At 42.8% G+C, this 13653-nt stretch overlaps 1 protein-coding gene across 10 annotated transcripts in view; it reads left to right on the forward strand.

Moving 5' to 3' along the window:
* LOC108896076 (NACHT, LRR and PYD domains-containing protein 12) overlaps window positions 1-13389 on the forward strand; it is a 34173-nt gene extending 20784 nt beyond the window's left edge. For 9 of the 10 annotated variants that reach the window (XM_051077053.1, XM_051077057.1, XM_051077060.1 and 6 more), the window contains 2 exons: window positions 1681-1854; window positions 2154-13389. In XM_051077053.1, coding sequence (XP_050933010.1) covers window positions 1681-1854; window positions 2154-2370 — 391 coding nt within the window. In that variant the 3' untranslated portion in view covers window positions 2371-13389. The remainder of the gene's footprint in view (window positions 1-1680; window positions 1855-2153) is intronic. The other variant, XM_051077062.1, reaches the window with a different exon arrangement.
* The last annotated feature ends 264 nt before the right edge of the window (window positions 13390-13653 follow it).

Genomic DNA, 13653 nt, shown 5'->3' on the forward strand with positions numbered 1-13653 from the left:
AAGACATGTGATACAGCATCAACAGAACTCATTCCACCTATGTTCTGACAGACAATATGAAAAGCCAATGATAGTGAGAATAGTGCTGTGCCAAACCAGTCATGGCTGGAACAGAGTTAGAGACACATCAGGTTAGGTTGATGCACAGAGTGCAGGAGTAACACAGGTGCTAATGTTGTGGATACTGCAGCTGTGTGCAGCAGTCATTAGCTCCGTTATCTCAGCTGATTTGAACTCATCATATCATCGGTAGTTTCCTCTTTAACTGTGTGTGTTCTCACAACTAGCATACAGCTCTCAGCAGGTAGGACTCACCTGACACCAGAGCAGAGAGAGTTGGAGCGAGTCTCACTGTCTGCATCGCTCTGTGCTCTGTTTTCATCAAGTATTGAACTCCACAGTTAGTTTGGTGATTTGGTCATTTGAAGATATGGTTGTAAAGCCTGTGGCTCTGTTGCTCTGTGTGTGAACTGTGAGGCAGCTAAAACAACTGTAACAGCTCATCCACTGACTCTGTGATTGAATCAGGGTCTTCTGACTGATGCATCAAATAGCTGAGATTTAGTGGGCAGCCCTAAAACTGACCTTATGGTGTCTTCACATCTCACTGAGAAGTGAAGAGTTTCAACAGTGATTAGATTTATATGGTGATACATATCGATATCGACCGATATGAAACATATCGTGATATGATTTTTTCCCACATCACCCAGACCTAACTGCACCAAGCTAAAGTCACAGAGATGATGATGATGAAGGACACCAACCTTAGACTGGACACACACACACACACACACACACACACACACACACACACAAAGCAGAGGCACTGTGAACCAGGAGGTGAGGAGAGAAATTCATCAGTAAATGTCAGCAAACGTAGTTTAGACAGAGTGCAGATACATTAGAGAAATAATCTCAATCAAATATTTTATTGGTTAACAAACATTTCCTTTGTTTTCTTGGGGGGTGGGGTCACATTGTGGAGACATAACACCTCCCAAAAACAATAGTAGAGGAAACAGTGCAGTTGGTCATTTAAACAGTGATTTATGAAGCAGTTAGCAGACAAACACTGACTCTGATAGAAGGTTATACAAATATGTTGGAAGGTCGATCAATGTTTAAAGGACTTGTTGTTCCTCCTGTAAATATGACATTTCTCACCTGTCGGCCATGTTTGTTGGTAACATCAGTGTTGCTGAGTCGTCACGTTTGTTTACCTCGTCAGTCTTTTATTTTTCTTTGCTTTGGTCTTAATGAATCCAGGTGTTTTACCAACTTGGAACCAGATCCTAAATGGACCTGGCTCTCAGGACTCATCCCAACTTTTTACAGTGTTTAATGACACAAACCTGCTCAGCTACAAAACACAGGAAGAAGAAGGTGGTGTAAAAAACCAAAGAACAAACAGACTTTTAGTCCAACATGTCTGATCTGATATTGATCCTCTAGTTAGAGACTTGACTGAGGTCAGCAGCATGTTATGAATCTGTGTTGACATGAACAGGTGTATGAATGTTGAGCTGACATTTGGATGATGTCTGTAGAAGGCTGACATTATGATGATCCACAATAACAGAAGGACAAAGTCACTCTACTCATTTTAGAGAAAAGATCATTGATTAGGACAGATCTGATTATCAATGATTTGATCTGCATCTTTTATTCTTTATTCAGGTTGAGTCGCTGCAGTTTGACAGAGATCAGCTGTTCTTCTCTGGCCTCAGCTCTGAAGTCCAACCCCTCCCATCTGAGAGAACTGGACCTGAGTGACAACAGCCTGCAGGATTCAGGAGTGAAGGAGCTGTGTGGTTTTCTGCAGAGTCCAGACTGTAGACTGGAGACTCTGAGGTCAGTTCACTGTCTGTTACTGTTGGAGATCTTCTATCTTTAATCCACAACTGAACCTCATTTATCTTCACACAGAACTTGAATCCATTCATTTAGAATGAATGACATGTTAAATAGTGGTTGTTCCATATTGTCAGTTGTTCTGATCTCACACTGAGAATTCTCAGGTGATTTGAAAGACACCAACAAATAAATTATATTCTTCTTCTCCTTATCATTATTATTATTATACATGGCTAATTGATTAGGACAGATCTGATTATCAATGATTTGATCTACATCTTTTATTCTTTATTCAGGATGATTGACTGCAGTTTGACAGAGATCAGCTGTTCTTCTCTGGCCTCAGCTCTGAAGTCCAACCCCTCCCATCTGAGAGTTCTGGAGCTGAATCTCAACAAGCTGCAGGATTCAGGAGTGAAGGAGCTGTGTGGTTTTCTGCAGAGTCCAGACTGTAGACTGGAGACTCTGAGGTCAGTTCACTGTCTGTTACTGTTGGAGATCTTCTATCTTTAATCCACAACTGAACCTCATTTATCTTCACAAAACTTGAATCCATTCATTTAGAATGAATGACATGTTAAATAGTGGTTGTTCCATATTGTCAGTTGTTCTGATCTCACACTGAGAATTATTCCTTCAGGTTCAGTTCATTCCAGTCTGTTGGAGCCATACATTGTTTGCTGGGGATTATTTGGGTTTTGATTTGTTTGATATGGTTGCCGCAGTGATATGTGGGGTTTGGGTCACGTGGGCACCGTAGATGCACTTTGCCGCTTGTATATGCGAAGCTCTGTGATGTTTCAAGGAGGAATGCTGATGCTGCCTTGTTGAATTGTTCTGATATGTGGATTGTGCATTGTGGATGGATTTAAATACTACAGCGCACTGAAAACTGAATGAAAAGGGGTTAAAATGAGTCAAACAAATGATGCTGCCTCGTGCTCTAACATGGAGTCTGGGAAAAGGGAGAGGAAACTCACTGAAAAGGCTCTGGTGAATAAAATTGAAAAGTTGCAAAATGAACACAAACATGCTGTTGATAAAATTAAAAGCTTGATACCAAGAATGAAGGAGCTCATGAAACAAAGGAAAAATATGTCTCAGGTGGAACAGTGTTTGGGGAATTTAAACATACTATGTGAAAATGCCACAACTGCACACAATGAATTGTTGCCACTACTCCTGAAGGATGAACTCATTAAACAAAAGGAATGGTTTTCAAGCATCATGAATTACAGCACTGCATTTCAAAAGGACACTCAAACACGGATTGTTGAAAATGGACAAAATATTTCTCAGGAGCAACAGAATTCACCAGAAATGCCATTGCTTTCTGTGGAAATGAATGGAGTAAATCAAATTGAGGATGACATTAACCCAAACAACAGTGTTTCAAATGTTGAAAGCCACAAAACATCTCAGTCACAATGCTCTTCAACTTCTTCTGCACGTTTAAGGGCGGAAGCTGAGCTGGCAGCTTTAACTATGAGGCACAAATTATTAGGAAAAGCATGCTTTGGAAGAAGAAGAGCAACGTCTGCGTAAAAAGAGAGAACTCCAACTGAACACTGAAATTGCAGAAAAAATGGCAAAACTGGAAATTCTCAAGATAAGAAGCACAACAAGTGGAAAAAGGATGTCAAAGGTCTCTGATGGAATGGAATCATATTTGGAAAAGGCACAGTCTAAACAGTTACTTAATGTCAATGCAGATGAATTCATTTCTAAAGAGATGGAAGCAAACATAAATACAAATATAACTTTATATGAACAAAACCAAATGCAATTTCATATGATTTGCATGTACAATCAGGATTTAATACAGTGGATCTGGAAACCAGAAATGATGTTCTTGGCATTATGAGGAAACAAAACGAAATAACAACATTGCTAATGCAGCAACAATGCCTCTCAGTTCTACCTAAGAGAGAGATCCCAATTTATGATGGTGATCCATTGAAATATCACACATTCATTGAAGCTTTTGAGAATGGAGTTGAGAGGAACACAATTAACAGCTGTGATCATTTATATTTTTTGGAACAACACACAAAAGGTCATGCCAAAGAGCTTGTGAGAAGCTGTCAACACATAAATCCAGAACAAGGATATGCAAAAGCAAAAGCCTTATTAAAGCAGCAGTTTGGGAACGAACAAAAGATCGCCTCTGCTTACATGGACAAAGCCCTCTCATGGCCTCCAGTTAAAGCAGAGGATGTTAAAGTCCTGCAGGACTACAGCCTTTTCCTCAGAGCCTGCTGTAATGCCATGGAGGATGCACAGTATCTTTGGGATTTGGATATGCCTTCCAACATGTTGAGCATCATTAAAAAACTTCCCTACAAACTCAGAGACAAATGGAGAAACCGTGCATGTGAGCTGCAAGAACAACACAATCGGAGAGCTAAGTTCACAGATATTGCTGACTTCATTGAAAGGCAAGTGAAAATTATGACGGATCCTGTGTTTGGTAACATACAAGACTCTCAACCAATAACCATAAATAGAGAAACAAACAAACCCAAGCCACAGTTTCGTCCTGGAAACAAAGGAAGCAGTTTTGCTACCACTGTAGGCCCTCTGGAGAGCAACCATCAGTCTGCAAGGAAAGAAAAGGAAATCAAACAAACGGGAAGGAAAGCATGCATCTGCTGTGGAGGAGAACACACATTGGATGTGTGTGTACAGATGGGAAGAATGCCTCATGAGAGGAAAATAGGCTTCTTAAAGGAAAATGGCATCTGTTTTGGCTGCTTGTGTACAGGACACATCAGTAAAGATTGCCGGAAAAGGATTTCTTGCTCAAGGTGTAGCCTTAAACATCCCACTGTACTTCACAAGGAACTCGTTAATGATTCTGAGCAGATGAAGAGGAGACCAGAGCTGCATGTTGACAATACTCTGGTGTCAAGTAGCCTTACAGGGGCTGGAGACCAGGACTGCAAACTGCCAATTGTTCCGGTCCAGGTTAAATCTAACAAAGGAACTAAAATTGTCATCACTTACGCTTTCTTGGATCAGGGGAGTACTGCAGTGTTTTGCACTGATAGTTTAATGCAGAAGCTCCACCTCACAGGGAGGAAGGGGCGCATTCTCCTTCAAACCATGGGCCAGGAGAAAGTTGTAAGCAGTAACATTGTGTCAGGACTGGAGGTTGCAGCACTGGAGGGGGACAATTTTCTCGAGCTGCCAAGCGCTTACACGCAAGAGTCTATGCCTGTGCACAGAGGAAATATCCCTACTGAAAGGGATATTAAACAATGGTCATATTTGAAACACATTCACTTACCTCAGATTGAGGCAGGAATAGAGCTACTTATAGGAACCAATATTCCTAAAGCACTGGAACCACTGGAGGTGGTGTGTAGTGTGAATGATGGACCATATGCTATCCGTACCTTGCTGGGCTGGACAGTTAATGGTCCACTGACAGGAAACAGTGGGGAGACTGTTAACTGGGAGCATCCACAAATAACTGTGAACAGAGTTTCAGTCGTGAACTTGGATGTCCTCTGGCAGCAACAGTTTAAGAATGATTTCCCTGAAAGCAGTGTTGATGAGCAACCCGCAATGTCAAAAATGAGACGATCAAAGGTTCCTGGAGTTTGTCACCAGCTCAGTAAAGCAGGTGGAGGGGCATTACCAGATCCCATTACCTTTGAGGAACATTGACATCAGCATGCCAAATAATAGGAAAATTGTTGAGCAACGCTTGTGTTGTTTGAAAAGAAGGTTTCAGAAGGACTTAACTTTTCACACTGACTACAACACGTTTATAAGTGACCTTCTGGCTAAAGGTTATGCAGAGAAGGTGCCCGAAGAGGAGCTGGACCATGGCGATGGAAAAATATGGTACATACCACACCACGGGGTTTACCATCCCACCAAACGGAAGATCAGAGTAGTGTTTTACTGTGGAGCAAGATATCAAGGAACATCACTGAACGCTCAACTTCTGCAGGGCCCTGATCTTACCAGCTTTCTGATTGGAGTGGTGACCTGATTTAGGAGGGAACCAATTGTGATCATGGCAGTGAATGTTGTCCAGGTCAGGGAGGAACCTGTAACTCTCTTGATCGAGTACTTTTCCTCCTGGACAAGTCTAAAGAAGTCAGTGGCATGGCTCTTGAGAATTAAAGGCTGGCTCATGTCCTGTGTAAAGAAGAGAAGACAGTTACATCTGACCTTTGCGCAGTCTGACATCAGTAAGGAACAACAGGCATCCTCTGTGGAAAGGCAGATGAAGGATTTTAGGAGGACAGCGGTGCACAGGTGTCTCACAGTGAAAGATCTGGACCAGGCTGAGCTAGCTGTCATCAAGTTCTGCCAGGGAAAGAGATTTCCTGAAGAGCTAATCAGTCTGGGGAAAGATCAGCCTGTTAAGAAGTCTAGTCACCTCCATAAGCTCTGTCCACAGCTGCAAGATGGAATCCTGAGAGTTGGTGGTCGGCTCAGTAGATTGTCTTTGCCTGTGGAAGAGAAACATCCTATAATCCTAGCGAAAGATTTCCACATCTCAGAGCTCTTACTTAGACACGTACATCAGGAAGTTGGACATGGTGGCCATAACCATATGTTGTCTAAGTTGAGAGAGAGATACTGGATACCTGGTGTGGGTTCAGCTATCAGGAGAGTGCTAGCCAAGTGTATCATCTGTTGCCGTCTGAATGCTCTGCCAGTTCACCAGCAGATGGCAGATTTGCCTCATGAAAGAATTGTCCCAGATGAACCACCATTCACTCGTGTGGGAGTTGACTGCTTTGGACCTTTTGAGGTTAAGAGTAGAAGGAGCATGGTAAAGAGGTATGGTGTTCTATTAACTTGTCTCGCCAGCAGAACAGTGCACATTGAAGTTGCATCATCGTTGGATACCGACTCTTTTATTAATGCACTCAGGCGTTTCATTGCCAGGAGAGGACAAGTTAGGGAGCTACGCTCTGACAACGGAACGAACTTCGTAGGAGCAGAACGAGAGTTGAGGAAGGTCATCGAACAGTGGAATCAGGTGCAGATCCACGATGTCATGCTTCAGAAGGGGATCCAATGGAGCTTTAATCCACCTGCTGGCTCTCATCATAGGGGAGCTTGGGAACGGTTGATACGGTCTGTTCGAAAGGTTCTTAATTCAACCCTGAAAGTACAAAACTTGGATGAAGAAAGCCTTCACACAGTGCTTTGTGAGATTGAAGCCATAATAAACAGCAGACCAATCACCAAAGCTTCCATGGATCTGAATGACCTGGAAGCGCTAACACCAAATCACCTGCTACTGTTAAAGACCTCACCAACATTGCCACCAGGAGTGTTTGAGCCCTCAGACATTTATGCACATAGGAGGTGGAAACAGGTTCAATATATGTCTGACTTGTTTTGGAGGAGATGGGTCAGGGAATACTTGCCTCAGCTGCAGAAATGGACAGAGGAATCTTGTTGTGGGAGACCTTGTCATCATCATGGACAGCACGGCGTCTCGAAACTCTTGGCCTGTGGGACGAGTGATACAAACCTTCCCGGACCGAAGAGGATTCGTTCGTCAGGTGCAGGTTAAAACCCGGAGCAGCTGTCTGGACCGGCCTATCACGAAGGTTTGCCTGCTGCAGGAGGCTGAAGCCATTTGAGGGCATGCCGGCTTCAGTTGTGACTTCTTTGACTTTGTTTTGGACTGTTACTAGACTCATCTTGCTGGATTTTACCTGTTTGACTGTTTGACCAGTGACACTGTGGACCTTTGAGTCATACATATATATATATATATGATTCAGGAAGAAAGAAGATTTAAGCGTGGATTATTGATGGACACTTATTGTTGAGTTTTATTGTTGAAATTCTTTTTTGTGTGTTTATGTCTCCTATTTGGTATATGAGAAATTATTTAGATTAACTTAATAATTAGGGGCTGGTGTTGTAGGAGCCATACATTGTTTGCTGGGGATTATTTGGGTTTTGATTTGTTTGATATGGTTGCCACGTGATATGTGGGGTATGGGTCACGTGGACACTGTAGATGACAATCATAGGTTATATTAGGGGCTGAGTCACCGGCACTGACGGGGAGAGAGGAGAGTCAGGTAGCCGTAATTTTTGTTGACCGCTTTTTTGTTCTGTTACGATACACGTATGCAAACAGTGCACGTTTTTACATCTTACCTGCTCGTGTATCCCCGAATGGCCGCTGTAGTATCTGTTATGTTTACCATTAAACATCCTGAAACTTATCTGGACTCAGCGTGCCTCTCTGTACCGGCAGCGCGTCATACAAACATACAGGACCTATCTCTACCTCTCAGGCGACGTTAAAGGACTGGAAAGTCGCCACAGTCAGTTGTCATCAATAATGTCTGTTCACTTCAAACCTTCACAACTCACACACTGGTATTTCTCCCAGTCAGAGGACTAATGTTTTCTAAATACACTGTAGAAAATGTCCAGTGGTCGTTGGTCAAAGACAATTTTTATCACAACAACAGACAGAAGATCCTCACAGCTGACACCAAAAAGCAATTTAACATATATTGTACAAATATTTGTACAAAGAAAAAACTCGTTTGTGTGAGTTTTGTGTGTTCTTTTCCATCCAGTTGAATTTACTTGTTAAATGTTTGACACAATGACGCTACCTGTACCGTACGCTGTGATTCTGTGAGACCAACACTTACTCGCTGCTCTCTTCACTTTCTGTCCTGAAGTTTTTTGTTACACATCATCTGCTGCTGCTTCGTTCTTTTCCATTTTATTTTTTGATCTCTACCTGTTTATTGACACTTTCTTTGAGTGAGACTCTAGTCTGTTCATTGTTAGTTTAGTTTATCTTAGCCGTTTGTAGCCTCAGTAGCCTCATCTTAAATTGTAGCCTCACCTTCTTACTCCTACAGCTAACCTAGCTTAAATTAACTACCACTATGGCTTGTGTAAGCTGTTCTGCTCTTGAAGACAGGGTGTCTCTGCTAGAGAGACCTGTCCGTCAATTAGAGCAGCTCCTTTCTCCTAGCATTACCTTAGATATGACGGGCACTCCAGATAGCGTTAGCCACAGGCTCGACAGCGAGCCTGTTAGGGCTAGCTTAGCCTCGTCAGCAGTGTGTGCGGAGTTCGTCCCTGTCAGCCGGCGGAAAGGGGCACGTAAGAGCAAGCAACCGGTTGTGTGGCCTGGTCTGCAGTCGCCTCTCCCGACTGCAAACTGGTTTTCGACTCTTGCCCCCCGTTGGTGAGTCCTGTGCGCCCGCGTGTCTCCCCCGCTCCCGCTGACAGGCCTCAACAACGCCCTCTAGTCATAGGGGACTCCATCACTGTCAGATTAGCTTTGCCAGCCAATGTTTACTGCCTACCTGGGGCCAGAGCTTCAGACATAGAGGATAATCTTAGGGTGCTGGCATCACCCAGGGAGAAACAGGGGGCTCAGGTACACTCCACACCTAGTTATAGCAACATTGTCATTCATGTCGGCACCAATAACATTAGAATGAAGCAGTCTGAGGTCACCAAAGCTAGTTTAGCTAGGACGTTTGAGTTTGCTAGAAAGATCGTCTCTGGTCCTTTACCCATGCGGGGGTAATGATGAGGTGTACAGTAGATTAATGTCTCTGAACCGCTGGCTGGCTCGTCACTGTAGTGAGCAGGGATATAGTTTTGTGGATAACTGGCCTTCTTTCTGGGGCCGTCCTGACCTGCTGAAGGCAGATGGTCTGCATCCTACCGGAGCAGGCGCTGCTATTTTATCTAGGAATATAGACAGGTGTTTACGTCGGGTTTGACAGTAAGACACTAGTGATCGGCAGGTCGCAGGTGAGTAGAGAACCTGCTAGGTCTTTAGGTGGTGCGGTTTTGGAGTCCACTAGCTTAGATGATGAATCTAACCAGGAACATTTGCAGACTTTAGATGCTCAGCCTGATCTACTGCATTGAGACTGTCTCCATTCCCCACCATACTATTCACAAGTTTCCTAAGTTTCTAAACCACCATGTACAAAACACCACTCCTGCCACTGGTGACAGAGCTGTGTCCCATAAAGTACTGAATAAAAGGCCACTAACAGAAACACTAGATGCCTCATTCCTATTAATACTTCATCTATAGGTACCTTGCCACACCAGGCTGCTACCAGCAGCTCCAGGCTCAATATGATCCTCAAATTTGGCTTCATAAATATTAGATCACTTTCTACCAAGGCATTATTGATAAATGACTTGATTCTTGAACATAATCTGGATATGGTTGGTCTATGTGAAACATGGCTTAAACCAGATATGTTCCTGCCTTTAAATGAAGCTTCCCCACCTGAGTATGCCAACGCACATGTTGCTCGGGCTACGAAAAAAGGTGGGGGGCGTCTTTGGTCTAACCTCAGCTCTTAATGTTACTTCTAACTCTTTTGAGGTGGTAGTACTGAAACCTTCTCCAGTAGCTTCCGATCTCCATCACCAGGCAAATAGACTCCGACCACTCCACCTTGTGGTACTTTACAGGCCACCTGGCCAGTCAAAGAGGTCTACGCCCTGGTTCACAGATGACACATGTGCTCTGAAGCAGGCCTGCTGGAAATTAGAGCCCCCTGCTTTTCTCTTTATATTTCTCCTCTTGGCCAAATTATTCAGAGTCATGGAATTAATGTTCACTGTTATGCTGATGATACCCAGCTATATGTGCCTATAAAGGCTGACAATGCCTCTCAAATTAGGGAACTAGAGATCTGCTTGTCTTCTGTTAAAAGCTGGATGTCTCAAAACTTCCTGCTTCTTAACTCAGACAAAACTGAAATGCATCCAGCATGATATAGACACCAGTTCGATCAAGTAACTATATCTGTTACTATATATGGACAAGTGTGTGATTTCTCAAAGTACAACAGCCAAAAATCTGGGTGTCACACTTGATCGCACTCTTTCCTTCGATCAGCATATTAAAGACATTACAAAGACCGCCTTTTTTCACCTATGCAATATAGCTAGGATTCAGTCTTTTCTTTCCATGGCAGACACTGAAATTCTAGTCCATGCCTTTGTTTCTTCTAGACTGGATTATTGTAATGTTTTGCTTTCAGGACTACCGCGTGCTAGCACTAAAAGTCTGAAAATGGTTCAGAATGCTGCAGCTAGAATGCTGACCAAATCGAGAAGGTTTGACCATATTACCCCGGTTTTAGCCTCCCTTCACTGGCTCCCTATTCATGTTAGATCAGACTTTAAAGTTCTCTTAATGACTTATAAAATTCTAAATGGGCTAGCCCCCTTATACCTGTCTGATCTTCTTAACCCTTATATTCCCTCGCGTGCTCTGCGTTCTCAGAGTGCAGGGCTGCTGTCTGTCCCCAGAGTCAAAAAGAAGTCAGCAGGCTGCAGGGCCTTCTCCTATCAGGCCCCCTTCCTCTGGAACAACCTCCCTAGTGATATTAGACAGGCTGACTCAGTTGAGGCCTTTAAATCCAAACTAAAAACTCATCTTTTTGCCTTAACTTTTAACTAGCACATTATTCTGGTTCCTATTTCAGGATACCAATTTTCCCTCGGCGGGTTGGGTCAGTCTCAATGCATCAGTTAAGTTCAGTAGTTAGTAAATATTGTCCATGATGTCCTGCTGATGATTACTATAAACCACCAATACATAGTAATAGTACAGGAAATCGTTCCTACCTACTGCAATAAGACTTTACAACTCATCTACCTCTGTCAGAGCCACAATTACACAACTGGACTAAATCTACATGTCACCCTCTGCACTGTCATGCATCCCTTTGCACTTTTCTATTTACATATTCATAGCATATTATTTATGGTGCATATTATACCTTTTGTTAATATTCTATTTTTTACTGTTAATATTCTATTTTTTACTGTTGTATTTATATTGCATTCACATACGGACTGCTGTAACAACCGAATTTCCCTTCAGGGATGAATAAAATCTATCTATCTATCTAGCTATCTATCTGTCTGTCTATCTAATATCGCTGCATCACTTTAACTGTGTGTTTCTTCCTTCAAACACATTACTGCCCAGGCTGTGCTTCTCTCTCTCTCTCTGCTACTGTCTCTCACTGCAGGGTTCTGCCTCTGGAGCTGTAGAGTCTCCTGCTGCTCCCATGATCCAGCTCAACCCATGATTTTACAATAATTAAACATTTATTAGTTTTATAGCTATTGATGTTTCACTGTTAGGCGGTGGGCCAAGGGGAGATTTCGTGTATTTAGACGATCCCTGCCGAGGGAGGACCTCATTTTTTGTTAACAACATCTTCATTTCTCAACAAATGAAACAAAAATTGTTGGCACTCTTACCTCTTGGTCGGGTTTTAACTCTGCTGCGGCGGCTGCTAGCTAGCGCTGTCGGAGCTAATATTTCGCTGAGTACATTAACCAGTTCAAGATCGCACTACACGCTTAAAATAACATCACTTTTAAAGCAATCACTTTTAAAGAGATGTGACATTTATCAAAACAGTGTCCAAGGTTCCAGCGAAATATTAGCTCGTTATTAAGTTTGATAAAAGGGAGAAAATGTCTGATTTAGATGTCATTCTTACTGTCATCCCTTTTAAATACATAATTCTTCTGTAACATTAATGACGTTCTCAGAATGTCATTGTGGACACTGCACATGATAAATATTACTGATTTCCCACATTTGAGTTCCAGTGAGTAGTGTTTTTCACCCGTCAATCTTCTGACAAAATGATGAGCATAACCTCACAACAATGAGCCACACACTACAACCGTATTACTTAAACTATGTTAGCTAGCAAACACCACAGATATGGAGTGCTGTATGCATGTTCTGTAACCCCTTTTACAGACACAGGATGGAAGAAATGTATTAATTCTGTTTCTGTGGAAAGACCTTGGTACTAGAGAGAGTGGTGGGAGAAGAGGCAGAGATTTGATCTAAAGACCAAGGTTTGCTGTTGTCATGCTAGTCACTGTGTTATGTGGATGGCTTTGACTTGCCAAGAGACTGAATATGGAAATGAGCTTTGGCTATATGTTCATTAATTGTCCCTTTATAAATAAGTTAACTTTAAACTTCAGGAATTCCCTGCTGTGATTCCAGCTAACAGTGTGTGGCAAGTGGAAAGATGGGAACAGAGAATAAGCTGCCCGACAACGCCACCTGGGGAATTTCACCCCAGGAAATAGATAATTAACTGACAGGTCGCGCCAGGTTCAAAAATCACCACAAGGCAAGAGATGGTTAGGACGGGACTGCACAAATCAAATTTATTTAACAAATGAACAAAAAAAACTATATATAAATGTACAAAATATAAGGGAGCGTCAGCTGTCATTCAAAAAAAAAAAAAAGAAATACACTCGGCCTGAAGGGGGAGGGGGGAGAACTATAATGGATAGGGCTGAGGCTGACCACAGCAGCCCCAACGAAACCAAAATCAGGGGGAGAGGAGAAACTAACTTAACCACCCATGACACCATACACTCACACACTGGATCGTGAAGAACCCCCACCGGGAATTGGGTCGCCGCCGTGGGCCCACAGAACCTGTCCACAAAGAAAAGGAGAATTAAAACCAGCCTCAGTGGTCAATGCAGCTGACGCTCACACACTCATACACATACATAAAAGCGCCACACACATGCACACACACAAAAAAACCCAATATATAATAAAGAACAAAAGAAACAAAACTAGATCAAATCACCATAACTCATTTTAAACAAGAAAAGAAGAAAATAAAGACAAAGAGCTAATAAGGAAAGAATCTAAAAGTAATCCGCAGCTTCAGGCCAGCGGCGGACCGCAAATGGCCAAATGGAGCTGCATGCCGGTAACGGGGGGAGCCAGAACAG

The sequence above is a fragment of the Lates calcarifer genome, linkage group LG17 (assembly GCF_001640805.2).
Source record: "Lates calcarifer isolate ASB-BC8 linkage group LG17, TLL_Latcal_v3, whole genome shotgun sequence".
In the NCBI taxonomy this organism is placed as follows: Eukaryota; Metazoa; Chordata; class Actinopteri; family Centropomidae; genus Lates; species Lates calcarifer.